Source organism: Hydractinia symbiolongicarpus, chromosome 11, assembly GCF_029227915.1.
Source record: "Hydractinia symbiolongicarpus strain clone_291-10 chromosome 11, HSymV2.1, whole genome shotgun sequence".
Lineage (NCBI taxonomy): Eukaryota > Metazoa > Cnidaria > Hydrozoa > Anthoathecata > Hydractiniidae > Hydractinia > Hydractinia symbiolongicarpus.
Window position 1 is genome coordinate 20289637 of NC_079885.1, and position 27979 is coordinate 20317615.

Below are 27979 nucleotides of genomic sequence, written 5' to 3' on the forward strand. Positions count from 1 at the left end.
CTAAAGGCTTTAAAATTGTAAATCGATCCTTTCTGCTTAACGTTCAGCATAAGAATAGAATTGATATCTTATGTGGTTGTCTAGTTAATTGATTGATTACAAATCACCCAAAAGAAAATTTCCTTTCACCAGCTTAATTTAAGGCTGTAGGGAGCTGTCCCATCAAAGTATCATAGGAGTAGAAGAGTCTTGGGGACGAGGTTGCAAAAAATAGGAAAATATATATTTTTCCGATTACATGCAACACGAGAAATAAGTAAAATAGATATTTTCGGTGCATATATTGAAAAAATTTAAACCTAATAAATTGTGCGATATGAACTATATACAGATATCTCCTGTGTAGTAGTACATTTATGTTAAAACATAGTGCATATATAACATGTATACCACAAGCCAAGCTGTAAATACATTTGTCATTAGCGCGAAATGCAACCGCGCAAAATTTGCAGGAGTCTAGGTAAGGCGTAGAAATATGTTTTTTGAATCCTGTCTGTCTATCGGCTCTTAAAAATAAAATAAAAAAGTTTGCAAAGACTTTCAAATCATTCAGACTTTCAAATTTTGTTGGTTTTGAATTACGTTTATTTTTCCACTCTTCTTTTCAATTCTATCATTTCTCTTCTTATCGTCCGCGACATATCCATGATTTCAAATTTCACTTGCTTTTCGGCTTCCTTCATTTTCTTTGTAGTGGACTGGACTGTTCGTTCAACTAAATCAGCAATCACTTTCTCTTCTTTTGTCAAACTTACCATGTCGATTTTTTGACCTTAAGAAGAAGAAAATATAAAATTGTATTTGACCCAAATACAATTGTATTTAATCCAAGTACAATAACTCAAATTTCAATAATTCGGACCGATTTCGAATTCCCTTGAACCGTGACTAATTCTTTTTCATAAAATATCCCCGATAACTCGAATCCTTGATAATTCGAACATTTGATAATTCGAACCAATACTTATGTCCCTTGGGGCAATACTTCACCGATAACTTAAATTGGAGAAAAATGGAAATCGATTTTTTTGCATGCAGCTAAGGCTTAATTCCTTGCCCGTTGTTATTGATAAAGATATTTGAGCTTAGGCACAGAGCGACATTAGAAACTTTTTGCAATGATGTATTGGTATGGTTTTCATATGAAAAAAAATTGCGAGCGAGTTCTTGCGAGTTATCAATAATCGATGCCTTGATAACTCGAGCTATTTTCTCGGTTACTGTGTGTCTTCGAGTTTCAGGATTCTACAGTACATTCAAGTTAAGTACAATTGTATTCAACCCAAGTACAATTGTATTTAGCTCAAGTAAAATTGTATTCAACCCAAGTATAATTGTATTTAGCTCAAGTAAAATTGTATTCAACCCAAGTATAATTGTATTTAGCTCAAGTAAAATTGTATTCAACCCAAGTACAATTATATCAAACCTAAGTACAATAGTAACCCCACCAAGTAAAATTTTATTTGAATAAAGATATCATTGTACATCATGCGACTACATTAGAGTAAAACAAATGAACAAACCTTCTGTGTCGTTTTCTCCGACATAACCAGCATTTTTTCCGATATGACTTTCTCTATTGTAGATATACTTTACAAACAGATCAAATCCTAGCCCAATGATAAAGAAAGCCAACAACAGGTAAAACAACATGTACATGAAGTTTATAAACTCTTCAGAATTTGCATCAATTAAAGCAATTTCCTTTGCTTCTTTTTTCACAAGGATAGTGGGATCCATCTAAGAAAAAATAATATTTTTTATTCTCGCGTCTTTATCATTACCAATTAAGGAATTAGATTAAGTGCTAATACTTTCGCAAATTTCGCAAAAACTGAACTGTCCATATTTTTCAAGAATATCGAGTCGCAGAGGTTTATATTGGCGACATGCAACAATTTAGCGATTTTTTTTCACTGTGAAAGTTTCTATCCTCAAAAATTTCTAAACTTAAAGTAGGATTTTATTGCAAGTACCACAAAGGAAGTTTTACAGTTCTTGTAGCGCTTATTTGGACACAACTGTACAACTCTGAAATCGTACTTACTACCAATTAGACAAAAGGTGTGTGCTAACCAGTTAGCTATCGAGTTGTATGAGTGTATAAAATCTTCTTAGCCTTGTTTTGTACTTACTTTTAAAACAATTTCAATTCCTATTAGAATGCAGACTTAAGAAAAAAAATTTAGAACATTTCTAGAGGTGCAATTCCTTAGTCCGCTGTAGACATGGACAAGTTTAAAATGCGTAATGCTTGTGAAATTTAACTTCTATTTTGATCAGCATTGCAATACTCGCGTGCTTCATCGAAAGAATACCTTTAATACGTAGTTAACGATGAACTACGTAATATACATCGTTTTATCACCGGAACTATAGAACCAAAACCTTACAAAAATGCATTACACAAATTTTTATCATTAGCAACCGCTAAATATAAAAATAAAAAAAAAATTCGTTGCCTTTTGCAGCTAGTTGAACTTTTTGGCTGCCTCCTGCATACTCATCCCCAGGATTTGTTATCTGATGTCAAAACCGCTGCGCTTACTTGACGGCTAACATAATCCTGCTACAACCTGGCTTTCATAATCAGTATAGCGTCCATGAATAATTAATGAGGTTGTCTCTCTTACAATCTCTGCCCCTAGTGAAAGCAACTTGATCGATTCCTCGTTGTTTATTTGCATATGGCAAGGTCGATGGATCCTGGTTGTTTATATTTTAACACTTAACTTTACAAAGTTTTATTTTAAGCCAGGTTATTATTTGTTCCGCCTGAAATTACATTTTATAGTGAAGAAATCTTTTAAGAAACATTATTTATGAAAATAATGCGGTCGTGTCTGATAAGATAAAGCTGATTTTGTTGGGACATACTAATACATAGCTAGCCACTTAGTAAGATGGCTAGCCGTTATATTCACAAGTCAAGTATCTCTTTTAGCCACAGTGGTAAGTCTTAGATTGTGGCATCTATCTGGCTATATTCTACCTAATAAATAAAAAAACCAAAGGCTAGCTAAATAAGTAAAAAAATGTTTCCAATGCTTTATATAGTTTAGCTAGATATTTTTAAGCAACCCAGTTGTTAAAACTAGGTTTAAGAATTTGGCCAAGAATTAAGCAACTTGCTTAATTTTTGAGCCAACCTTCAAGCCTTACATCTACGCTATGACCCCTTCACTTTGTTAGCGCCTTTCCCAGTTGAACTATGGCAAAAGTCTTTCCAGAAGCAACACATATATACTGCGTTTGAACAGAAGATCGCGTACTTTAGCGTGCTAAATTCACTACCGGTAAACACGATCTAAAGATCTGATTTATATTATACGAATTATGTTAGTAAAAATATTGACAGGTGCTAAATACAACCAACGAAGGTACTTGTGAGCAACGAAGGTACTTGTGAGCAACGAAGGTAATGGCAATGTAAATCTTGACCAAGAGGTTATAGATTTTTCACTTGTTTATCACTTAAATGTGTTCCTTATAGTGTCATATATTGTATACATACATTCTTTCTTTGGTACGTACTATTTCAGGAAAATCTTGAAGAAAATATGTCTTTTGGCCAATTTAACCTTAGTTGTAAATCCCTTTTATGGTGTTCTTAGTTATGCAAGGTGACAATCACTTCCGAATTCCCAAATTTTGCTTCAAAGCGGGACATTTCTAGCTAGCTACATGTCGGGCAGGTTCTCATTAATTTTTATTACTAATTTTATTCCTGTGTCCGGTAATACAGAGTAAACAGTATAACTTTTGAACAAGCACCTGCTGAATCTTTCATTATATCGGACAGCGAGGCGAACACTGTCCAGATGCTGGAAAAGATGCAAAATGCATTGGGGACGAGGTTGTATGGTACCTATACTTAATATATACAATTTTTAAATAGTTTAAGATGCTTTTTCTCACATTAACTGACAAAAGTCATGTTTTCCAGAAGGCGGTAAGAACAACCTTTATTTTTATTCGAAAGTGAACAATGAAAAAATCCGCCAAAATAACATCTTTCATTTAATGCTTGATTCAATATTTTTTTATTATTTTGTTCAATTTTTTAAAACATTTGTCATACTTAGGAATCCCCTCGTGTTTTAATGTCTTTGTAACAAAACCCGCCATCTTTATAGCAATTTGTTGCATATATTATTATGACGCGTAAATAAATTATCTATGTCGGGTGTAAACCAATCGCATTACAGAACTCACCAGTCTGTACCAGATGTTTCTTGAACGTGCCTCAATATAAAAAAGGCAAGAACCCCTGGGGATGGTTGTGTCTGCTGTTCCCATGACGGTAAAAAATGTTATATATAGTCAAGATATGTTGACTAATATTTTTTATTTTCCGCCTTATAAGGGGAAATACCTTTCGTGAATAGTCCTTTTCGTAAGAGTTCACTCTCGCAAAAAATATATTTTACCCTACTTCGCAAAAACAAGCTTCGATTTTACTAGATTTCGCGAAATGGCGAAAGTTTTTTCCTTTAAAATAATGCCAAAATTACCTTAGAAGATTGTGAATCTCGGTACTCGCCTTCCATAACATCCGTCGAATCTGCATTTTTATTTACGTACTTCCGTAAGCAAGGAGGCCAATCTGATTCTGTGACGAATGGACTGACGGTAGTGGAAATATCGTAAAAGGACATGCCATAAGATTGGGAAAAGGAATAGATGTTTTGAAGTTTGAAAGTGACATCCTTGATTTTTGAAAAGCGCTCTTTGTAGTAATATTCCAATTGACGGGAATCCATTGCTAATCCTGAAAAAGAGGAGAAATAAAAAAATCTTTAGAAACCAAAAGTAATGATTATTGAAAGACGGGCCACTCACCATGAGGAGGATAATTCTCATTACAGAAGACGAAATAGTTTCAAATTCTACGTCGCTTTAATTAAGAAAGTAGTGTCGCTAAATAATTTGGTTTCATTATTTTAGCTTGATGGAATATCTTCCAAATGAGTACTACTTTAAGTACTATTTTATTGAATAAGGGGCCTTTTATAAATGAGGGAGCGCTTATTCCAAGGCGGAGGATCCTTTTACGGGTATCCGTCTGTCACGCAAGATGGTAGCTTACCTCTTACCTATTACCCGTATACGTCAGTCCGTCTGTCACGCAAGATGGTAGCTTAGCTGTGCAAGTAGCGAGACGCACGCAGTACGGTATAAAAAAGACCGGCGAACCCGTGGATTTTTCCACGGGCTAACGACTATTCATATAATTTATATAATCATCTTTTTTCAATAACCATTGAATCATAAGAAAGTACAGGATCGTCAGTGGCTAAACCATATTATCATAAATTCTTCTTCACAAAAGTTTCATTTTTCTTCACATTTCCCTGGTTTTGGGAACCTGAATTGTCCGGATACATGCAAAACTTAACAACCGCAAGGTGAAGAGCATGGACGTAAGAATAGAGACATTCCAAATATATTTAGCGCACCCTCGTCACATTTGTGTAATGAAGTCTTGTTTCCAAGATTTTAGATTATAATAAGTAGCTTCTATACAAATACTTACCATCAACTTCTCCAGTTGCGATCAATCTTTCCAATTCTTCAATTGAACTAGCTTCTACAAAACGTATATTACAGTGAATCACCTTTACGTGAAAATTATTTTTTCGCGATTTTTGCGAAAGGTAACGTTATTTTAACTCACGAAAAACTTCGTAAAATTTTTTTCTCTAATTTTGTTTTGTTATAAAATCATGTTCTGAAATTGCTCGCACCAATGATAAACTACTTATCCAACTAAAGTCTCACACAATATTACATATATTTTTTTCGTTCTGATATTCCTGATTCGTCTGATATTTGTAAGGCCCAAAAAACATGAGTTGTACTCGAACCGTGTGAGAACTAGTAGTTATTAAATTTTAATGTTTAAAGCTTGTTGCTAATTATTGGCTAAAATCTGGCCTGGCAAAGCTTTATCAAAAAAAGAAAATTCTATATAAAAATTAAAGTATTTTTGGATGCCTAAAGTGTATAAAGGTGTAATGGTATAAAAAAGTACTGCAGTTTTAGTCCGAAGTTGAGTAGAAGTCTTAATTCAAAAAATGGCATGTCGAATTAACAAGTCTGAGACGTAAAAAACTAACTCTCTTTAGTTTCATATCAAAAAAGTAAATTAGATTAGTGATTTATGCCTACATACTTCTCAAAGTAGCCTAAGGAAACTGTAAAATCAATTAACATTGCACTTTATAACAATATTCTAATTCGAACTGATTATTTCTGCCGTGATCTGATAAATATATGGAGAAAAACACCCTCTAATTAGTTCCACACTTTTTCATTCTTGCACTTTTTTCTGTCCTTAAGGTTTTCCTACCTATTGCTATTCCTTTTTCCTTCGAAATGATTTGCTTTGCCACTGAAGTTTCTGGTAAGTGACCAACCTAATGTATAGTTTAGAATTGTGTAAATGGCATAATTGAGACATAAAGGAAACGCTTCAAATAGAGTAATTTTAATAATTAATTACCGATTCCTGATTTATTAAATTTTAAGTAAAAACTGCACTAAAGGCACAATATATGCTGATCATATAGATGATATCTAGTTTCATTCTTGATTACCTTTAAGCCCGCCATTTTAACTTCTTCAATAATAACAGATTGTGTCAAAGCATTGCCCAACACTGATGTTAAGATGCTAATAATGGTAATACCAGCTATGATCCAGAAGATGGAAAATAAGCGTCCTGGAAAACCTCGAGGAGCTTTGTCACCATACCTGTTAGGTAGAGAATGTGTTAATTATATGTTATAGCTAACCGAGTATAGTCCAATGGGGGGGGGGGGGTGGTTGTTCCTAAAAAAACGGATTTTCTTTCCCTTTTTGCCATGTTATTATATTTTCTGTTTAAAATAGGACGAAATGCTTAATTACTTTTATATGTCAGCCAGAAATGTAGGATCAGTCTCTAAATATAATTTACCGAGGGTAGTATCTGTGTACCTCTACAATTTGATGATTATCAACCCGCTGCTTCCCTACGTCCTACGTTTTATGACGGCCCCTCTTACCCTCGTGTATCATCTTAATAAATCACCTCCCCAGATTCTATTCGGTATTTCAACGTTACTTTTACTTTGTAATCCTTGTTTGACTTTTTTAATGCAAAAATTCTACTCACCCGACTGTTGTCATGGAAACGAAACTCCACCAAAAGCCTTCGTAAACACCTCTAACGAACGTTCGTGGAAATTCTTCTTCATTCCACCATGTGTCCTGCGAGGAGCAAGATAAAAGTTTTTAAATTTTTAACGTTTTAAGCTCGTTTGCCTTTTATTACATGTTTTTTGAAAAGGATAGGAAAATTTGAGAATAGGTTTAAGTATCCGTCTTTATGAAACTATCGATATCGCAAACACCTGCAAGAAAATCCTATGTGCGTGAAACAAGCTAACAAAAACTGTTCATCCATTTTTGGTAGAGTCTGGACAAAATGGCAACTAAAACTTAAGAAAGGCTTGTATAAAGGATGGGAGAACCCTAGCCCAAATAAAAAGGTAAAGTATGTTAACAAAACTTTAACTGTCTAATCAACCGTCTTATTATTTCATTCATTTTTTGTCCTTCTTTTCTCTCTTCTCACTTGTTTATTCTGTTTTTTATTTCCTTTTCTCTCCATGTTATCGTAGCGATTGTAATTAAGGCTGTTTTTTCTTTGGTATTTGTAAGTATAACGGCGGGGATAGCGGAGACGGTGTAGTGGTAGCACATTCGACTTGTAATCCTAAGCTTTCAGGTTCAAGTCTCCACTCCGGCGCACTTTAAATGCAGTGTTGTCAGCCCATTTCGTGCCATCTACTGACCGATAACCGGGTTGTGTGGCAGGCAAGCAAGTTAGAGCAATGCTATAAGTTTCTCTGGCGGTAATGTAACATAGTTACAGTCGGAGGGGAGGAAGAGCTAACCGTTAGGATGGAATCCCCACAAAACTTCCCGTTATTTACTTACTTAATTATGACCTTTGAACTAGTAAATGTTTTTAGTATATATTTATTAAAACTTTAAAACCTTGTAACCTGATTTTCGAGAACAATAAAATACCTACCAATATCCATATGACAGCTCCAGTTAAGAGCGCTGCTACCACCGCAAGCAAGAGAATCGGCCATGCATCGATGACACCTTTTCCGAAACTGCTTGTAACCTGAAGCCATTCCTCATCTTTGATTGTAACAAAAGCCACGCCAACAACAGAAAAGAACTGCGCAAACGGCTGACCATTTTTTTCAGTAGCTCCAGCCAGTGACACAGCTGGGACAGAGAATTGGCAAGAGGTAGGAGATACTTTGCATTCATCTTGCAAAAGTTTCGAATTTGTTGAGGTTTTTTTGTTGTACGTGACTGTCAAGGCTGGATTCCTGCAAACTTTCTTGAAAAAGTTGTCTAAATAATCTAAAAAAAACAGTGACGAATGCTACAGATTTTTTTCCATAAAAAAAGTGAAAACATATAATCCACAAAAGGATTATACACTCGATATTTTTTCTACTAATGTTCAATGTTTACACAATCCAGACAGTAGCAAAACAAGGTTCAAGTCAGCAAGGATAACTCACCCTTCCATATTCCAACTGCGCTACCTCCACTTTCATATATATATGGTGGATAATTGATATAAGCTACATCTGGTGAAATAGTGCATGGATCAGTGAACGAGGTAGGCAATGATGGATTGATTATAGAATCATAATATGTAGAACAATCTGTGTCGTCATGTGCTCCACATATATATAATGCCGATAACATAAGAAGCAACTTAAACATTGTTGAATAATTGTTTAATCTAGGTAGAGAGCGAGAATTTTTCCATAACAACAAAATTATAACAAAAAACAATGGATTTTGTTAAAAAAGAGAAAGATAATTCAAACCAGAAGATGGCCATTATAGGCAACCTTGTAATTCAGGAAACGTTTAAGCATTTTTTCAGCTCAGGAGAAATCGTCGGTAGGGTGTATAAAATATATTTAGTATTGGCTTCTAGTATATAGTCTGTGAATGTAAATTTTTTTAAAGAACACATTCCATTCTTCCCAACATTTGTTGTGCAGCATTTCTTCTGTTACCTAGTTTTTGTGTTGTGTTTTTGTTTTTGTTGAAACCCTAAACCTGACTGCTTCACAACTGTGGACAAGTTTAAAGAAACGAGTGCCATTTTTACTATTTTTCAATTCTACAGTGCAAAAAGCGGATATTTTTTCTCTGATTGTCTAAATAGCTGCAAAAAAGACATAATCACATGTATTATCTTGCAATAATTTTTTTCGCTGTTCAACCTCGTAAACCGTGATTAAATTTGAACAATCATCTGTATATCAAATTACTGTAATTTATGCTCGGGTTATCGCACTTGTTCTCGAAAAATATCGTCATATTTTTTTTCATTTTTTAATTCTCTTATATTTCACTCGCCTCAAGGTTCGTGAAATATGTACACGAGAGCATAAAAAACTCCAAAAAATATTTTATATTTTTCTCGCCACTGTGCGATAACTACTGATATTGGCTTATTTTTATTCAGACGTGGCTGATATATTGGTCGTTCATGCAAATAATTTCAAATTAAAAAGCAAATCCCAAATAAATATTTCTTGTGAAATCAATGCATATTTAATTTCCAAAAAAAACAAATTTTTTTATCTGACTTGTTTCACTCGGTTACAAGATTTTTCTTGATTTTCAGTGAACCTGAATACCTGGGCTGCTTTTCTTCAATTGATCAGCATGTGAGTAAGACCATAGTACAACAATACTAAAAATGATCTTTATTGTAAATTGCAAAATGAGTAATCGTTTAAACATTTGAACATATTTTTATGTAAAAAAACCTTGTAGATCCTAGAATGTGTATAATATAATAATTATTTGGTCTTTTGGCTTATCTTATTTTGTAATCTGCAATGATGATTCACTTTATTGGACGTTTGTAAAACATAATGAAACAGTTTTAAAAACATCACCAATTTGTTTAGCTACAAATATGTTGTTTTAAACTTATAATGTCCTTGTTTGCAGTAGAATTTTACGAACAGCAACTGTGCTGTGTTTAAAGAACAAAAATGTGGAATAATATCATATTTTTCTAAAGTGGATAAACTACAGTTGACCCTCGTTTTAGCGAACCCTGAGGGGACGAGCAATTTAGTTTGCTATAATGAGGGATTTGTTGAAAGCGAACTTTTCAAAAATGGGTTTAAATCTGATAAATTCACCATTTTTTAGTACTGCTTAGTTTAATAATTATAAACAGTTTCATAAAGAATCAAAGTCTTTGAAAGAAATTTTCAATGGTTGTTTGTTGCTTTTTTTATTCTTGACATTTATCGTATACCAGATTGAACTACTCCAGATGCCTTCTCATATTGAATGCTACCACTTCCTCCTCAAAAAGACTGCATCTCTGAAGTAATTCCACAACTACGAATATTTCACATTCTGACGGTTTGTTTGGAGGTTCAATTTCCACTACGTTCTCTTCAGCATCCTTAGTATCGTCATCTACGTTTGGGGTTTCCCTGTAATGACCTAAAAACTTTCTGCCGTCAATCAGTACAGACTCTGTTACAACTAGATTTTCATCAGCGTCAGTACAGTCTTCGGCAGTTATTCCATCAGGAACCAATGATTGGTCAAGTAATCGCAGCTTATTCAAATCGGATGTGAGTGATTTAAATGAAACATCTATTTCTTCTACTGCATCTGCTTGGGTATCCTTGGATATTCCTCCACGTTTAAAACAATTTTGGACTGTATCCTTGGTAATTCAGTTATGCTTGCACAAAGGAATTTCATCGCATCTAAAATGTTTATCTTTGGTAATTCTTGACCACTTTCAATGCGGTTGATGTATAATTTAACAACAGCGGACCTATATTCTTCCTTTTCGAGCTAACTTCATTGGACTTGAAAGCATTTTTGATGTCAGCCATGTCGATACTGTATTTCTAGGGAACGTCATACTTTTCGGCGACTTTAGATGGCTTAATATCAGATTCAATTTCTTTGAAAGCCTTATATTTATCACCGAGGCTCACCCTTTTTATCTTAGCAGCCGACATTTTTTTAAACAAAAAATATGTAAACAAACAATAATTGAATAAAATTCAAAGATTGAATTTCAAATGTCGCTGATTCGGTTTTGGTCATTTGAAGCATTCAGCTTCTAAAATGTGCTACTATTGGCTATTTCAAGGGTAAATCAGGCGTTGTTGCCAAGTTATTTTTGTTCCATATAATGAGGAGTTCGTTAAAAGCGAGTTCGCTAAGACAAGGGTCAACTGTATTTTCATTCGGGGTAAATTTCTCCACAATCAAATTCGAGCCATGTCTGGAGATTTTCTGAAGGTGTGTTTTAGCCACATTTTGTTTGCAAACGTCCTACTGGAAAAAATAATGAATCAAAACTTTTTGTTTTTCTCATTTCATGTGATTTAAATGTTTTACGAATACCCACAGGAATTATGACAAGTAAATATAATCTTTAACACAATCACTTACACGTGAAATACGCTAAGGTCACCGCGAAAATTGTACCCACGAAAAATCGCAGTATAAAATAAAGTGAAATAAAAACAAAATTATAACATATACCTAAATATTCTTACCAGTGATTAAACAATGTGAATTTTTTCAACAAATTCTACTTTCTTCTCCTTGGCAAAAATAAATTTCAACGGAAGAATTTGTTTCTTTTTAAGATAGTGATGGCAACTGAATTACAGAATACATGTACACCTGAATAAAAATTGAATCGCGCATTTGTACGAAATTATTTAATAAATAATGAAGAAACTATTTTTTGAAAAATGACAATATTTGCACGTTAATTTATGTAAATTATTCGTTATGATAGTAATAGATATTTTTACGCTATACATTTCCGAATGATGAATAATATGAGAAATGAATACTTTTGAATTATGGGTCAAGGCATACTATATTTTTTATACGTTAATTTAAGTAAATTATTCGCAAAAATGTTTAACCCATAAAGCTTACCTCCGGTGAAAACAACAAAGTTATTTTATACGAAAAAGCTTAAAAAATTATCTGGGAATTAGAAAATTCTCGCTCTCTTCGTAAAATTTTGGACTTTAAAGTTTCCAATAATTATGCATGATATCATCAAGTAGATCGGAGTGAGGTGTTACTTTTACTAAGATAAAATGGTTGTAGTAAGATAAACTAGTCAGGAAAATTCGGAGACAGATAGACAATTAAAATCAATCATCAATAAAACTGAAGTTCCGTGGTGAACTTTGTCAAAATAACGCCCATCCAGTGGGATTTAATCTTTTTTGTACTTAATATTAATTTTGACACTTTTCGCGAAAATATCCTTCTCGCAAATGGGGACAATTCATTTGCCAAACAGGACAGTGTTGGTCCAATAAAAAAAGGGTAAGGAGAATTTTCCAAAATGAAATTTTTCATGCATATGTACGAAAATACATCAATCAGAAAAATGTCATCTAATGTTGTATATTGCTTCTTGCAGAATAAGTTTCTGTAAAAATTCGAAATAATAATAAAAGTGTAATCGGGATGAGCGCTTAATACAGGTAAACCGTGTCACACATCCGTATGTAAGCGACACACTCTTATCAAAAAAAAACTTTATCGCAACTTTGGTTTAAATAAAGCGACAGGAAAGAGCCCGTCGTTAACATTTGATTGCGCGCTTATTGCAGGTAAACGTACCGCCTATGTGTGCAGGCGTAACACTACATTCAAAACAACTTAGCGTATCGTAGCTTCGGTTTAAAAAAGAAACACATCCTAAAGCTTGTCATTACCAAATACTGTTGTCTCATCAATAAACATCTGACATTTGTTAAAGTTTAAATCTAAGTAAAAAGTGTAGCTAGCTAACTGTATTTAGTATAGAAAAGATTATTTGAGAATTCTGTTGCAGCCAACTTATTTGGCTATTAATACTTTTTAACCAGAGGTAGCTAACAGCAGCCACAACTCCAGTTGCAGCTGAGTATAAATATATTGGCGAAGCCAATACAAAAATAAATAATGTTGGCTAACATAAAAAGCATATATCAAAATGAAAACCCCGTAAAATATCAAAAATAAATAAGGCTAGCTAGCTTTGGAATGTTCTCTTGAAATCTACGTTTGTAACCAAAATCTTAAAATTGGTTTGTTTAAGATTTGTACATGGCTAGAAAACTTGAAGATATATGTGAAAACACACAAAAAATAAATTTTCCTATAGATGCAAAGTATTTAGAAAATAAAAAGAAGAAAAGGAGGCCTACAAACCCAACACCAGTACTTCCAAACCAAAATGCCCTTTAAGTTCTCTTTTCGGGTTTTGGTGTAATTCCGAAGTTAAACTGCGTGCAGCCAAAACAAAGTCCGTAAAAGCCGGGTTCTCCGAGGATTTTCTAAAAAAAACCTATGCGCAACCACTTTAAAAAGAATACGGCTATTATTAAAGAGAAAATTCAGACGGTGAACGAAGATCTTGCACGACACTTAAAAGTTACTAAGATATCTTACGATACACCACGGGGTAATCGCTTTTGTTTGACATATATATGTCTATTATATTCAATTAGCTTTATCGCACAAGTTATACATCCTGCGCGGATAATAAAAAAACTCTAGGGATGTAAAAAAGCATAGTGAAATGTGTTAATCGTTGCGCTTACTTTGACTCATTAACAACCTGTTTAGGAATTAAAATGCTATAAATACAGAGAGATAACACCCGAAACTTTAAAAGGGAATCAGGCTGTCCAAACAAGTACTTCGTTAGAGTTAAAGGTGAGACAGAAATTTTTTGTAAAGCGGTTCTATGTTCTTACTGAGGAGGTTACGATTTGGTTTGAAATCTATACTGCTATTCTGGATTTCGATTCATAACCTAGTAAGTAAAATCTAAACATGAGAGCAATACTGATGTGAAAATGTTGCTTTTTATATCCTCCTACATCCTCCTTTTTCATGTCACTCATTTTTTTTTTGTAGGATCATGTATTTGACTGGCATACTATTTGCGCTTGCTGTATGCTACGTGCATACGTATCGAATTGTTGATGTTGGAAATGGTAAGATTCATATCCTTAAGGTGAAGCAAGATGTCACTTTAGAAAGAGGATCAACAAATTTCAATCGTCTTCCCTATCTGATCATCGGACGCCATCCACGATATCCTTTAAAGCGTTCTCTGGTCCAGTTTGAGAATTTGAGAACTTCCTGTCCTGCCAACAAAATAAAGTTTGCAAAGATGTACCTATACTATGTGTACGCTCACAAAGCGAGTTTCCAATCAGTTCGAAAAACACCGTTCCTTTCGCGAAATATAATTATTCACCGTGTTTTGAAATCATGGAGTGAACGTGCAGCTACAAGCATATATCGTGTTGGAAAACTCGGGTGGTTTTCAAAATATCTGAATCTTGGAAGAGACGCTGTGGCTAGTCGTCAATATCCTGTAACACGATTGCACACAGCCCGTCCACCTGGCTGGATGGAATTTGACGTCAGAAAAGCAATACTTGCATGGAAGCGTGGACGTCCAAACTTTGGTCTGTTGATCCGTGTGCAGAAGGAGAACGTTTTGGGAAGAGATATCCGTTTTGCAAGTAATAATCACCGAAATGTAAAATTACACGCCAAAATCCATGTTTTGTGTCGTTATTAAACTCAATAACATGCCGAAGTGCGTGTTTCAGTTGACAATTAATTTCTTTAAATTGTTCTCTAAAATAAACATATTTGTTATCTTAGTGGTTTTGTTTCTGTTAAGATTGTACCAATGTTACATGTAATTTTTTTTTTTACGACAATAACTGCAGGATAGGCTGAAAACCACTAAAGTTCCGCAAATAAAGGCATCCTGGTGTGCAAGACAATGGGAGGATGTAATAAATAAAATCAGTTGTAAAAACGAGGAAGTTTTTTCCCCATGTCGGCTTTAAGCAGTTTTACATCTTCATGGGAAACTTGACTACTTGAGATTTCAGCAAGTGTTTTGTCACTTTTAGTTGGTTATGTCACACTTGTTCTGTTAGGGTTCTATTAAAGCTGAATCTGCCACATTGCTCAATGTCTTGGCAAGCTCTATTATGTGAATGTTGTACAAAGGATGTGTTGTATGTACAAAGGATGTGCGTTATAGTATATGGTAGTTGATAGTAATACCAGTGAAAAATGCTACACACCTAAAAGCAGACTTAAATCACTTGACGGGTGCTTTTCGTAGTATTCTATTAACTTAGAAGATGATTACTTAATTTGATTAGAATGCTGTTTATTGGATTTAATTTCGAAGGATTCATTTTTCCGAATTTAGCCCAAATGACAAAATAATTAAAAAAATTAGATTTCCTGAATCGTCGCTGAAGTTTCTTTGGAACTTTGTTCACGTGCAAAACATATGATTGCATTTGACATCGGGTTCGCAAAACTGAATCCTGAAAATATATTTCAAAAAACTCTTCTCTAGAAATTAAATCTAAAGAATCTAAAGATAATTTGCAAAACTGGTGAAATTCTTTCTACGATAATTTTTCCTTAAGGTAGAAAATCCGTATGCTGCCAGATAGTTTGTTAGCAATGTACACTGCATTTGCAATAAAATATTTCGCTATTAAATTAAGAAGGTAAATTAGGCAAAAATTTATCCAGCATTTAATTTGGAAAAATGTTTATGATTATTTTATAGTTTTGAAAGGAAGTGTGGAGTTCGGTGGATATGGCTTTACGGTAAATCCTGTACTTAACGATGAACGAATAAGTGGTTTTAAATTATGAGCTTTAGTATAACGCGTTAGGCTTTAAATTTGGTGAATTTTTATTACTTTTCTTTGATTTCAGGGCAGTAAATTGTTTTTTCACATGACGTCACACCTGCTGCCATGGTGACTCCTGAGTTGACAGGTGGTCAGGAAAAAAATCTTATTAATATCCTTATTAACATTTCCAAAGTATTACGTAATTAAAGGCATCTTAATCGTTGGAAAGATCTCTTTCAATTTTGAAGTTCCTTTTCACAGCTTTACCCTTTTTTCAGGGAAATATATGATGACGTCATTTTTGACTTAATAACGTCGTCCCAAATTTTTTAGAACTCTCCCAAAATCCCAACTCACAAAATGCCTGGCCTGAAAATATTTCTTAAGAATGCATGCAGAGAAAATATATAGGGTCCTACAAGTCCAAATCCGTGGCGACTTTGCTCATTCCGATCTTGTTTTAAGTCAGATACGCCGAAACGGATTGTCAAAGCTTGCTATTAAGGGATGAAGGAAGCTTGTCATTAATTATAGCATGCGATCTGATCCATTTTTTTATTGGTACCGATAGATTACAGATTTCTCGCTTTCTAAAAGTCCATATGTACAAGCTGATCTTGCATACAGCATCGCCCAATTAAACGGTTGCCCTCATAACTATATATATACTGGTTTGTCCTGCTGATTTATTGTAGCTAGTGTGATAAAAAGCTGCCGACAAAAACCTTCTGTCAAGCTGCGCTATCAATTTCGAAAAGGGGGTGGGGATCTAGAAATTCCTTTTAAAATATTTTTTTTCGTGACAAAAATTAATCACATACGGCAAATCAATTTCAAACTCCTAGTTTTACATATATTAGATTTTATTTTCTAACTTGCTTTTGTTTAAAAAGCTTTAGCTTGCAGACATTTATCTAGAAGTGTAAAATCTGGAATAGCAATGTCAAAAGTATAAAACTGCTCAATAGGTCTAATTTTATTGCACAAATGAAACATTTCTGGCGACCCTAGCTTGGATGGTTGGCTAGAAATGTAAATATCCATTGGTTGTTTTCGTGGCAAGCTGAAAGAATATAAGTTGACCCCAAATCGCTATATGACTATAGATAACATGTCTCCATTACCACTATTATCAGCAAGCTAGCCGAGTAAACAATGCTAAGCAAAAGTTAATAAAGAATGAGTAAGCTAGTTCGCTGTAAATTTAACGAAGCAAAACATAGATAACACAGCTAGCGAGCCAATGCATCATCAGTATGGCGCGCCAGACCACAATCGTCTCGTCAAAATCCAGGACCCGAGCTTCACCTCCTCGGCCTTAATCAAAACAATTATTCTGATTCAATTAGCTTGAATGGTCTTGTCTTACGCCATAGTGGGTATAAATTTTTTTAAGGTATTCATAAAGTATAAATTGATTAACTTAACGGGGGAGGGAAATTTTATGAGCAAAGCGGACAAAAACAACATCTTAAATAATCTTGATAATTTTTGGTATCATATTGGACATCCAAATATAACTGAAATTTACAGAAAAGTACCTTACAAATATTCAGTAACCGTAATTTATTCTGTATTATACAGACATACTTTGTTTTTAAATCAAGCATCCTGTAAAGAATTGTTTTAAATTTTTAGACCTAGCTAGATATTTTCTTTCAAATTCTGCACAGATCCATACCAATTTATTGCATATAAAGCCACTTGAAACAACAACGATTACTTTAAAATATTTTTAGAAGCATTTATTACCTTCTTATGTCTAGTATTTTTAAAAAAACTATCCCTCATGTTGCCTTTGCTTCCTCATCACAACAAACTTTTGCTTGATCGATTGCTTGTGCAAAAAGCCAAGACGATGATTGGTAGCGTTGAACCTTTTAGAGCGCAATGTTTCAGTAAGAAGCGAAATAATCTCATTAAATTCAACAAGTTTCAAAAATTCGTCACTTTAAACATCGTACTCAAGTGCCATGACCAGGCAGGAAATGTTATCTTTATTACAAACATATATATCAGCGGACATGTCCAATAGCAATTTGACTGCTGCTTGCTCTTTATCTGTAGAATTAACATCCTCACCATTTTTCAATAAGAACTTTATAAAATTTATGTCCAATTTTTTCAAAATTGCGTCATGCATAAAACTACTGAAGGGTGAATTTTCCTGAATAAGAAATTGGGCAAGATCATTAAAACCATTTTCGTATGCTTGATATATGAGTTTACTACAAACCCGAAATATACGTACTTGCCCCGAACTAATATAACCTCCTAATCTGTATTTCCGAATAACAGCGAAAGTAGTTCCATCGTGTTTTCTTTTGGAGTGTGGTTTTGTAAAAGCTCAGAAAACATCTTATTGGTTATGTGCCCTATGTAAAGGGAATATGGCAACTCTTTAAGAATGTATCTCATGACATTAATGTTTCTAAGTCTTAGTGTCAACAGTAATGGTGATTCTCCCTCTTTTTTCCTTGATATAAGCATAGATAGTGACCCGGTTGAGCAACGACCTTTTGACACTAGTGCGCGTACATTTCTAATTGACGTGAAATTTAAAATAGCAAGACGTAAGGGAGAATTTCCATGAAAATCTTTAATCCGCATGTGAGGCATGGCATTTAATAAAATAAGCGTAATCATTTCATGCTTCCGAATTAACGAGATGTGTAATGGTGTTTGATTCATAAGGTTTACACAATTATCACCATTAAATTGACCCAGAAACGATTCAACGTTTGGTGTATTATTTGCTGCATTTTTTCATACATGTCAGCTCTGCTTTAAAGAAGAACTTTGACTTCGTTAACACTACAATACTGCGATTCTGCATGTAACAAGCTTTGGCCACTTTTATCTCTAATATCATGGCGGATTCCGTTCTTCAGGAGAGAGCACAGAAATTCTTGTTAATAATAGCGTGTTTGCATATCCATGTATTTAAAATAAATTGGCGTCGAGGTCTAAAGTGGGATCAACTTAAGAATATTCTTCGTAATTTTTTCACAATAATCATCAAAATTTTCAATCTCCACAAAGCCTATAATAAATCAATATTCCATTTCTTCCTTTGTTTTTTTAGTGCTAAATGAACGGGAATTTCTCCTTGGTTATTTTCCATTGTTAACAACTTTTGATCTTTGCAGGAAGCTAAAATGTGCAGGATGTGATGAATAAATTTAACGCGCAGTGAGAAACGGAGATGTGAATAAAAACAAAATTGCGGACCACAGCTGGAGCAGAAGTCACCAGTTTAATTGGGATGAGAAGAAAATCATTGACAGAGAATCCAGAACAACGGCCAGGAAGATTAAAGAAACCATCAACAGTGTAGCACGTAACAAACACATAAACAGCATCTCGTATCAACTTCCTGAGATTTGGTTACCAGCCCTACAGAAGAAGTAGTTACCTACATCTAGGTCCGAAAATGTTAATTACCGTAATTAACTGCAATTATCAGCTCGTTTCTGATTGGATAATTTTTATGAATTTCGATCCTCTGCAATTATATAAATACATGCTCAACATCATTTTACTTTGCCCGATGATGGGAGAAGGATCTCCCGAAACGTCGCCTACTAAACTATCATGTTCAAGAAATGATAAACTTTCCACAATAATATGAATACTGAACAGACAAACCGAAATAATATCTTCAATAATAAATTTAACGTTGTTAACTTCCACAGCGTTGAGAATGACGTACTGCCTTTATTGTTTTGAATTTTGATAGTTTCCAACCAATTTTTCTTGGAATCAATAGTACCTACAAACGCAAATTTAAGTAAATGCATTAACATTCCAAATTTTTGCTGTCTTACCATCATATGAATGGCAGTGTCTCCTAAACTGTTCTGGATATCATATTGTGCATTGAATCCAATTAGCATGTACGCGTACTTTAGATCACAATTTTTTAAAGCGAGATGGAATTGCGTGTTACCATTCATATCTTGCTCGTCGATGGAATCCCCTAATACGTTTCTTGATTTTAGCATTTTTAAGGCAATGATGTTAGTTGTTTTTGAAGACTTATTTCTCAGATTGTTTGATGTCTTTAGATAGATTCGAGTGTAGTTCATTTGCATCTGGCAAGTGTTTTAACCATTCTGTAAATGTTGTTTCATTTGAGGATAAATCTATAGCTGATTGGTTTTTACTGTCTTCCTGCAAAAGATTTGTTACTGCATAATGAAGTGGACTTTTATGGCTGTCATCCGTTTTATTTGCATCTGCTCCATGAAACAAAAGTCATGGTCAACTAATTATGGTTACAAATTTACAATCTGCGATAACTTTACGATCTTAAGATAATTTTATTATCTTAAGATAATTTTACGTTCTTAAAATAATTTCATAAAAAGTGTTCATTTAACTTGATGGCTACATTCGTCTTTATTCAGTGCAACCGTAATGGCTGATGAAGACAGTAAGTACCATGATGATGAGGTGAATTAGCGATATATATATGAATTAAGCCGAATCTCCACTGGACGATATTAGCGACGATTTTTGTGACGAAAAGCAGAAACCAATTCAACTGTACGTTATGACGAAAATCGCGACGTTATGACGATCGTCGTAAAAAAAATCGTTCCGTGGAGATTCGCCCTTAATTAGTCATATATTAGTCATTATATTTTATTTTTCTTACTACAGGGGATGTGTTGATTGTGGATTACTTCTACAAGGGATACTCGTATCAAGAAATTACACATTGTTTAACTGGAATTCATGGGATAGTTATCAGGTATCTGCAGATCGTAAAATTATCTTAAGATCGTAGAAATTATCTTATCTAATAAACACGCTGTAATCTAAAAAGGATTTTCCCCGGCATGACTAATCACACAATAAGGAAATTTTAAGACTTATGTTAAGAAGTATGATTACTTAATGATACCCTAATAGTTGTTTACAGATCGATTATCCTTCATTTTTCGAAGTATATATTTCCCTTTCTTTTTTTTCATTTATAAAGAAGTGTCGTATAATACAAGTATGTATAAAAGACAGACAAACAAACAAACAAACAAACAAACAAACAAACAAACAAACAAACAAACAAACAAACAAACAAACAAACAAACAAACAAACAAAAAATCTCATATAGTATTTAAGAACACTAGTCGGTAGCCTGTGGAAGATTCCATAGGGGAACGCTGTCGGTCAAATCTCCCACAACGCTGAATCCCTGCCGCCTGTTAACATAGATTTAACTTGGACGAAGGTTGCTACTATGATTATAAGGGAGTTTTCAATTACAAAGCCCCAGATTTTAAACTGGGTAGCAGACAGACAGACAGAGAGTGCGAGTGTTATAATATAGATTTTGTACGAATATTTTAAGTATATTTGCAACGTGATATAAACACATGTAGCTACTAATGAAATACATTAATCATTTTCAAGGGTTTTCCCAACTTTTTAAAATATTTCCCTTTACTGTCAATAAAAATTATTGATTTAATTTTGTCATGTAACTGACCTTTTAACCCTTAACTCGGAAGTGACGTCTATTAGTCATAACTCATGGTCACTCAACTTTGAGATATCAAGACGGGGATCATGCCAAAGAGAATCGAATTTACCATCTGATAAGTTTAACCAAACGTGAGGCAGGGCATGGCCAGAAATCGGGTTCAAAGTTGAAAAATTGTCGGCGAAACTTCAGGGCTTTCGAAAAAACGGTGTATGGTAAAAAGGGTTAAAGTCGCTGGTGTTAACAAGCTAATTTAAAAATCAATAAATCTTAGTTATGCGTACGAAAAATATATATTTTTCTTTACTGAGTAGCATGCTACTACAGGGTTCATATGTAATTGATAGTCCTTTTCACGGAAGCATAATAGTTATAATTTTCTTGAAATTAAAACTTGATGTTAATTACACAATTAAAAACATTTCTCAATTATATATACATTGCCAACAACAGTCAGAATACAAAAAGAGTTTATAATGTGTATGCACGAACATAAAATTTCAGCGAAATGTGGCAAATGACAAGTCTGTATAGCTCACTCTCAACTTTGACAGACCAAACAAAGCTTCACACAGAAACCTATTTAAAAAGCACTGACGAACAAAAAAATGCAATTCAAAAAAAATTGCTAAACGCTGTTTATAAGAATGATTTAATATATCTAACGAAAACGTTTTATTACACCAACGAATTATTGGATTCTTTTATTGGTGGAAAGACTTTGCTATGTTCGGCTGTGCAGAAAAATAAATATGATATTGTTAAATTGCTGTTATTTAATGGAGCAAACCCAAACAAAATGGATGACAGCCATACAAGTCCACTTCATTATGCAGTAACAACACCAAATAATAAAATAACAGCTACATTATTGCGCTATGGAGCAAATCCTTTGCAGAAAGACAGTAAAAACCAATCAGCAATAGATTTATCCTCAAATGAGAGAACATTTACAAAATGTTTAAAACACTTGCCAGATGCGCATACAGTACCCAAAGATATTCTATCTAAGGATCTACAACAGGCTGAGAAATCAGCCTTTAGGAGAGCTCTAAGAGAACGAAACACTGGTGCCCTAAAAATACTTAAATCAAGGAACCTCGCAAAGGATTTTGAAGTTGACACCAAAGATTTAAACAGCAACACAAAACTTCATCTTGCCTTAGAAAGTCGTGACTATAAGTATGCGCACATACTAATTGGATTCAATGCTAGATGCGATCTACAGAACAGTTTAGGAGACACTGCCATTCATATGATGGTAAGACAGCAGAAATTTGGAATGTTAATGCATTTATATAAATTGGCGTTTAAAAGTGCTACCGATTCTCAAAAAATGTGGTTGGACATTATCAAAATTCAAAACAATAAAGGTAATACGTCATTACACGAAGCTGTGGAAGTTAATAACGTTAAATTTATTTATCACATTCTACACGTTTTAGTTTCCTGCAAAGATCAAAAGCTGTTAACAACGGAAAACAACCAAGGTGAAAGTCCGGTTCATTTAGCACTAAAAACACAAAAGATGAAATGGACTGTTGCCTTATTTAAAGTGTTTGTGGAGATTGAGAATTTTGATAATCATTTTGAAAAAGTTATGAAGAATATTATGCATTTAATTCCCCTTTGGACCTCGACGCCTATATATTCTCAGTACATAGAGAAGGTAATTGATCAAGAAATGCAATACGCGATCTGCAAACATGCTATTGTAAGCCAGGACTTCTCCTCTCTTGACTATCTCTTAAAAAACGGAATTCGATACGACATTGAAGATTACACCGGCAAAAACTTATTACATGTGGCAGCGCAATATGGCAGCGTTAGAGTAATTAAAGTCCTTCTTGAACACGGAGCTGCGGTGTATAAAAAGAATAGAAAAACAGGTGATTTCGCTTTACATTACGCTGCATCAACCAATACAACAGACGTTGTGACATTTCTTTCGCAATTCAATAATAAAACGTGCTATGTAAACTTGATGAATCAAACACCTTTACACAATGCTTTAAGTCAGAAACGTGTTGCCATTGCGTCCATTTTAATAAAAGCTATGCCTAATTTGTTGATTAAAGATATGAATGGAAACAACCCCTTACACCTGGCCATTGCAAATTTTACGTCAATTAAGAATGTGAGCCAACTTATGTCAACAGTTGGTTCAATCAAGTTACTTACATCACAAAACAAAAAAGGAGAATCGCCATTATTGCTAGCATTAAAATGTAGAAACAATAATCTCATTAAATGCATACTTAATAAATTGCCACATTTTTCTTACACGCAGTACGTAACTGATGAAATGTTTTGTGAGCTTTTAAAAGACCACACTCCAAGAAGAAACACGGTGCATTTTCTTAGGTTTTTATTTAAAGAATACAAAGTTAGAGGTAATAAATGGATAGGCCAAACACGAATCTTTCAGGTTTCCAGTACCCTCATCTATCAATCGTACAAATACGGTTTTAATGACCTTGCCCAATTCCTTATTCAGGAAAATTCCGCCTTCAAGAGTTTTATGCATGACGCAATTTTGAATAAAATGGATAAAAACTTTATCAAGTTTTTACTTGCAAATGGCGAGGATGTTAATTGCACAGATAGTGAAAACGAAACAGCACTACATAACGCAATAAAAGCCAAAGACCAAGAAACAGTCAAATTGCTATTGGACATGTCCGCTGATATATATGTTTGTAATAAAGATAACATTTCTTGCATGGTCATGGCACTTGAGTACGATGTTTTAAGTGACGAATTTTTGAAACTTGTTGAATTAAATAAAATTACTCCGCTTCTTACAGAAGCTTTACGTTCTAATTGCTACTATGCAACAGATTGTTTCCTTAATCTTTTGAAGAAACATTCAATAACTATTGAAAGTCTCAGTCTTACTGAAGCAATTAAAGCTTATGATGACACAGAAGAAAGCAAAAACCAACTAAACCGATTATTACTGCTTGTCGATGTTAACGTGCCTGACAAAAATGGGGAGCTGCCTTTAAACGTTGCAGTTAAGCTGAATAAAAAGCATGTTGTTGATACTTTATGTAAGAATGATGCTTCTATAAATATATCAGATTGCGATGGGTTCAGTCCTATTGATTACGCTATACAGGCAAACGATCAAGCGTTGACTAAACTTTTCTTGTTAAGTTTGGAAGAAGGCAGTCGATGTGTCAATTCAAAAGGTAATACTTTGTTGCATTCAATGATCGAACATAGTAATAACGAAATGCTCTTCCAGCTATATGGTAATCCTGAATTTATTCAGCATTACGATCATATCAACGTCAATGCAGCAAACATTTACGGAAACACACCACTTGATTTGGCGTTACTGATGGAGAATGATTTTGCGTTAAACTTTCTTCTGTTCTTAGAAGCCGACGCAAGTATATCAACAAAAAACACGAAAAAACTTATCTACATATTTAAAAACGATCTTGATGAAACTATCCTTAAAATGGTCAAGACATTGCTAGAGAAAAGAGAAGACATAGCCGAGATATTTTTTGAAGACGTGGAGTGTCCTATTTGCACTGATCTTCCTCAAGAAATGTACGCATGCGTGAACGGCCATGCTATTTGTGGACAATGCGCAAAACAACCGAGCATAGAAAACTGTCCAATGTGTCGAGTTCCCTTTAAAGGAAATTGCACACGTAGCATTGAACACGTAGGGAAGATTTTCAAAGCGATGTTGACTCACCTTCAGAAAAAAGACTTATAGTAATGTTTCACCTTAATCTTTTTGTATTCTTTAACTTTCTATTATTTTTAACTCGCTGGTACTAGTATTCCAGTTGTCTGTGTTTTTCTTCCTACACGAAGAAGTATCTGCAGTATCCAAACTGCTCATAACAAAATGAATTATATAAGACATGCTGCAAAGAACGAGGTCAGAATTGTAAAAAAGTATCTACGCGCTGAGGGAGTTATAAAAAGTTTTTTTAAAAGAACATTACAGTATACTCGCGTTAAGTCGGACCCTGGTTTAGTGGGACTCCCAAATATTTGAGAATAAATTTCTCGGGCCCTTGAACTTCCTTACTAAACCAAAGCAAAAATACTTCACTTAAGTGAGATTCCGAGTGAGATCTTCGTAAAGTGGGGAGCTTCGTAAAGTGGGGCCCTTTTTTACGGTCCCTTGAGCAAAAATGTCGTCAATGAGTTAAAAATAAGCTTTTGTTGCTGTCTGTAAGCCACGGACAGTAAAGGAATGTTAGAAGGTGACAAAAATCGAAAAATAATTTCAAAATCAATTACGAAAAATACAAGGTATTAAAAGAAGTTCAAAAATTCTCGATAAGTGGGACATTTTAACCTTTTTTAAAAAAGTCTCAGTTGGATGGAGATTCGGACGAATTTTCACGGTCCCTGAGTGTGCTACTCAACGCAAGTGTACTGCACTTGAATTTATCATGATAATATGAAGCTGCGACTAATGTTGTAAAAATTTTTTTTCTTGTCACGACGGTTAAAATCTTCGGATTTACAGTTGTCATTTTTTTCCACCGAGAAATATTTCTGGAGGTTGATTGAAACGGTGAATGTTATATTCGTCAAGTTATTGTTAATTCCAAAAGATAAAGTTATGCAAATTTGTCTATAGCCAATGTGTAAGATATTGAAATGAGGATGTGATGCTATTTGGATATTAAGAATATTTATCTACATATTTATAAGGCACCCTGCATGAAGCAATTTAACTTTCAAAACAGTTTCGCTGTTGCCAAACAAGGTGATTCCTATGTTTAGACGTTAAATGTTGCGTTTGCTATATGTAATTTGAAGAACAATTTTTTGTATATAAAAAGCAACAAATAAATTCTATGCTCTCTCTGTGTCTGAAAACTTTCTATAATCTGAAACCGGGGAAGGAGTATAAATGTCAATCTAGCTAGTAACGTACACACTATAAAAGGGGACCTGCTTTACATACCTTTTTTTACCTTTAATGTCCTTTTTAACGACGTTCGTGTCAATGGCTTGACCGCCTTTAATGGTTTTGGTTGTTACCTCTCTGTACTTACAGCATTTAAATCTACAAAAAGGTCGTTCATATTTTATCGTATTCCATGTTGCAAGAGAGCGTGACGATTTAGGCATTGTACCATGTCTTTTTATTTCCCTAGAGCGTTTTTACCTAAAGGGTGTATTAACTTGTGTGATAAAGCTAAATAAATATCACAGTCAACTGTCAAACAAAAGCGATTAACCCGTGATTGTATCATAAAATATCTTTGGGGTGTACCTTTTAACCATCCGTGCAAGATCTTTGTTCCCCTCTAAAATAAGTAAAACTTGAGAACAGATTGCAAGATATTCTGGCAAGTTGCAAGCAAAATTGTCGTACCTTTCAGCATCGCATTTTCTGTCCTAAATTTAGAAGTTGAATATGTTTGGCCAAAATCTAAGTTACTGTTTGAAAGTGAGAAAAAATCTGTTTGATTTGTTGAGAAAAAGTAAATTAAAATCAAGTATTGACAAATGCTGCATATTTTGAAACACCATGAGAAACAATGAATCGCACAAAGAAAATTTGAAATCAAATTTCTTTGGTCTTTAAAAACACAGGTAATATTACAAATCTTGACTTTAAAAAATTCTTTTTTGATATTTGATCCAACTAATTCAGGAGTTTGGTTTTTAAATGTTGTGTTTTCTTGTCTAAGGATACAGTCAGACTTGTCTATACTCGAACTCTAACGGCTATTTTCCACTCCAATGAAATTTTGCTTTCTCTGTTTATAGGTTATCTTGAATTTTGGATTTAAATCGAGTTAAAGAAGTTTAAGTGAGAGTTACATCGGCAAAAGTGAAGTTACTGATGTTTCAACATAGAAATGAACTCAAAAATAGCATCTTAGTTGGCTAAACAATACCAAACTTTAGCTTAATCACTTCATTAGTTTAGGAATATTTCTTTAGGAAACTGAAGTTTGTTTATAACAACAGTCGCTCTGTTTTTAAAATGTGGTTCATTGAAACAATTTTATTTTGTGTAGCTGAAAACATCGGAGCGTATAGGGTAAATAGAGAAAGTTTATCGGATGGAATAACTTTATGGCACCATTGTTAAGCGGTAAAGAAGTACGTGAACAAATAAGGACCTTTAAAACTTCAATATCTCTGGTTTTTTAAAAAAGGAAGTGTAACAGAATTTTTTTGATGATTAAATTCTTTCATTTTCTATGTAAAAAGGCATGCGTCATTTGTTATTTTTTGACAGCTGTCATCTTTTGACAGCTACATTCTCGTCTTTTTAATTGCAATTTATTTGTATTGTATATAGCTTAACTGGCGTTGCATTAATGCAATGAATATCTATATGTATTTACATGCCGAGTAATTTTTTGTGTTGAGTGGAGACACGGTAATTAAAAGTAATCGGGATAATTAAAACACGTTGGAATGACGGCAATATATTTATTAGTAATGTGAGGGAAAATCCTTTGGGGATTATAGCTAGGGTATGTACCGTTTCTCGAAAACAACAACATCAGCAAATTCTGCTTCCGTGTTTGTTTGTTTTTTTGTGAAAAATATAATATGCATTATATTTGTCAAAAAAACTTTGAAGTGCGTTTCCACAAGTCAGCTTCGTTAGATCAAAACTCTTGAAATGTGTTGACGTCAGCAAGGTCATTTCTTTACAAACTTGGGGACCTTTATGGTCGACGACGTTGG

General features: G+C 34.0%; 2 protein-coding genes across 4 annotated transcripts; one reads left to right on the top strand and one right to left on the bottom strand.

The window, feature by feature from the left end:
- On the bottom strand, nucleotides 1–26563 carry LOC130614772 (uncharacterized). Of its 2 annotated transcripts, none has more exons than XM_057436224.1 (10): nucleotides 26232–26563; nucleotides 8598–8824; nucleotides 8087–8433; nucleotides 7163–7257; nucleotides 6603–6759; nucleotides 6356–6422; nucleotides 5540–5593; nucleotides 4518–4774; nucleotides 1527–1743; nucleotides 1–772 (listed from the first exon to the last, which is right to left on the bottom strand). In XM_057436224.1, exons 1-10 carry the CDS (start codon nucleotides 26396–26398, stop codon nucleotides 585–587), a joined length of 1776 nt encoding a protein of 591 aa, XP_057292207.1. In that variant the 5' UTR covers nucleotides 26399–26563; the 3' UTR covers nucleotides 1–584. The 2 variants fall into 2 exon arrangements, with proteins under 2 accessions (XP_057292207.1, XP_057292208.1); XM_057436225.1 differs by lacking the exon at nucleotides 26232–26563 and adding an exon at nucleotides 11646–11983 and having other exon boundaries at nucleotides 4–772.
- On the top strand, nucleotides 13720–14821 carry LOC130614781 (uncharacterized). Of its 2 annotated transcripts, none has more exons than XM_057436241.1 (2): nucleotides 13720–13821; nucleotides 14026–14821. In XM_057436241.1, the coding sequence occupies exon 2, from the start codon at nucleotides 14030–14032 to the stop codon at nucleotides 14699–14701; it is 672 nt and encodes a 223-aa protein (XP_057292224.1). In that variant the 5' UTR covers nucleotides 13720–13821; nucleotides 14026–14029; the 3' UTR covers nucleotides 14702–14821. The 2 variants fall into 2 exon arrangements, with proteins under 2 accessions (XP_057292224.1, XP_057292225.1); XM_057436242.1 differs by lacking the exon at nucleotides 13720–13821 and adding an exon at nucleotides 13828–13924.
- Nucleotides 26564–27979: the final 1416 nt, after the last annotated feature.

What these genes read in the sequence shown, in the direction of transcription:
- LOC130614781 (XM_057436241.1), top strand. Translation starts at nt 14,030, where the DNA reads ATGTATTTGACTGGCATACTATTTGCGCTTGCTGTATGCTACGTGCAT.
- LOC130614772 (XM_057436224.1), bottom strand. Translation starts at nt 26,398, where the DNA reads ATGCCTAAATCGTCACGCTCTCTTGCAACATGGAATACGATAAAATAT. An exon ending in TTAAAATGGCGGGCTTAAAG is followed by an intron (nt 6,423 to 6,602) that starts GTAATCAAGAAT and finishes ACTATACATTAG; the next exon opens with GTTGGTCACTTACCAGAAAC. An exon ending in GAGATTCACAATCTTCTAAG is followed by an intron (nt 1,744 to 4,517) that starts GTAATTTTGGCA and finishes ATTTTTTCTTAG; the next exon opens with ATGGATCCCACTATCCTTGT.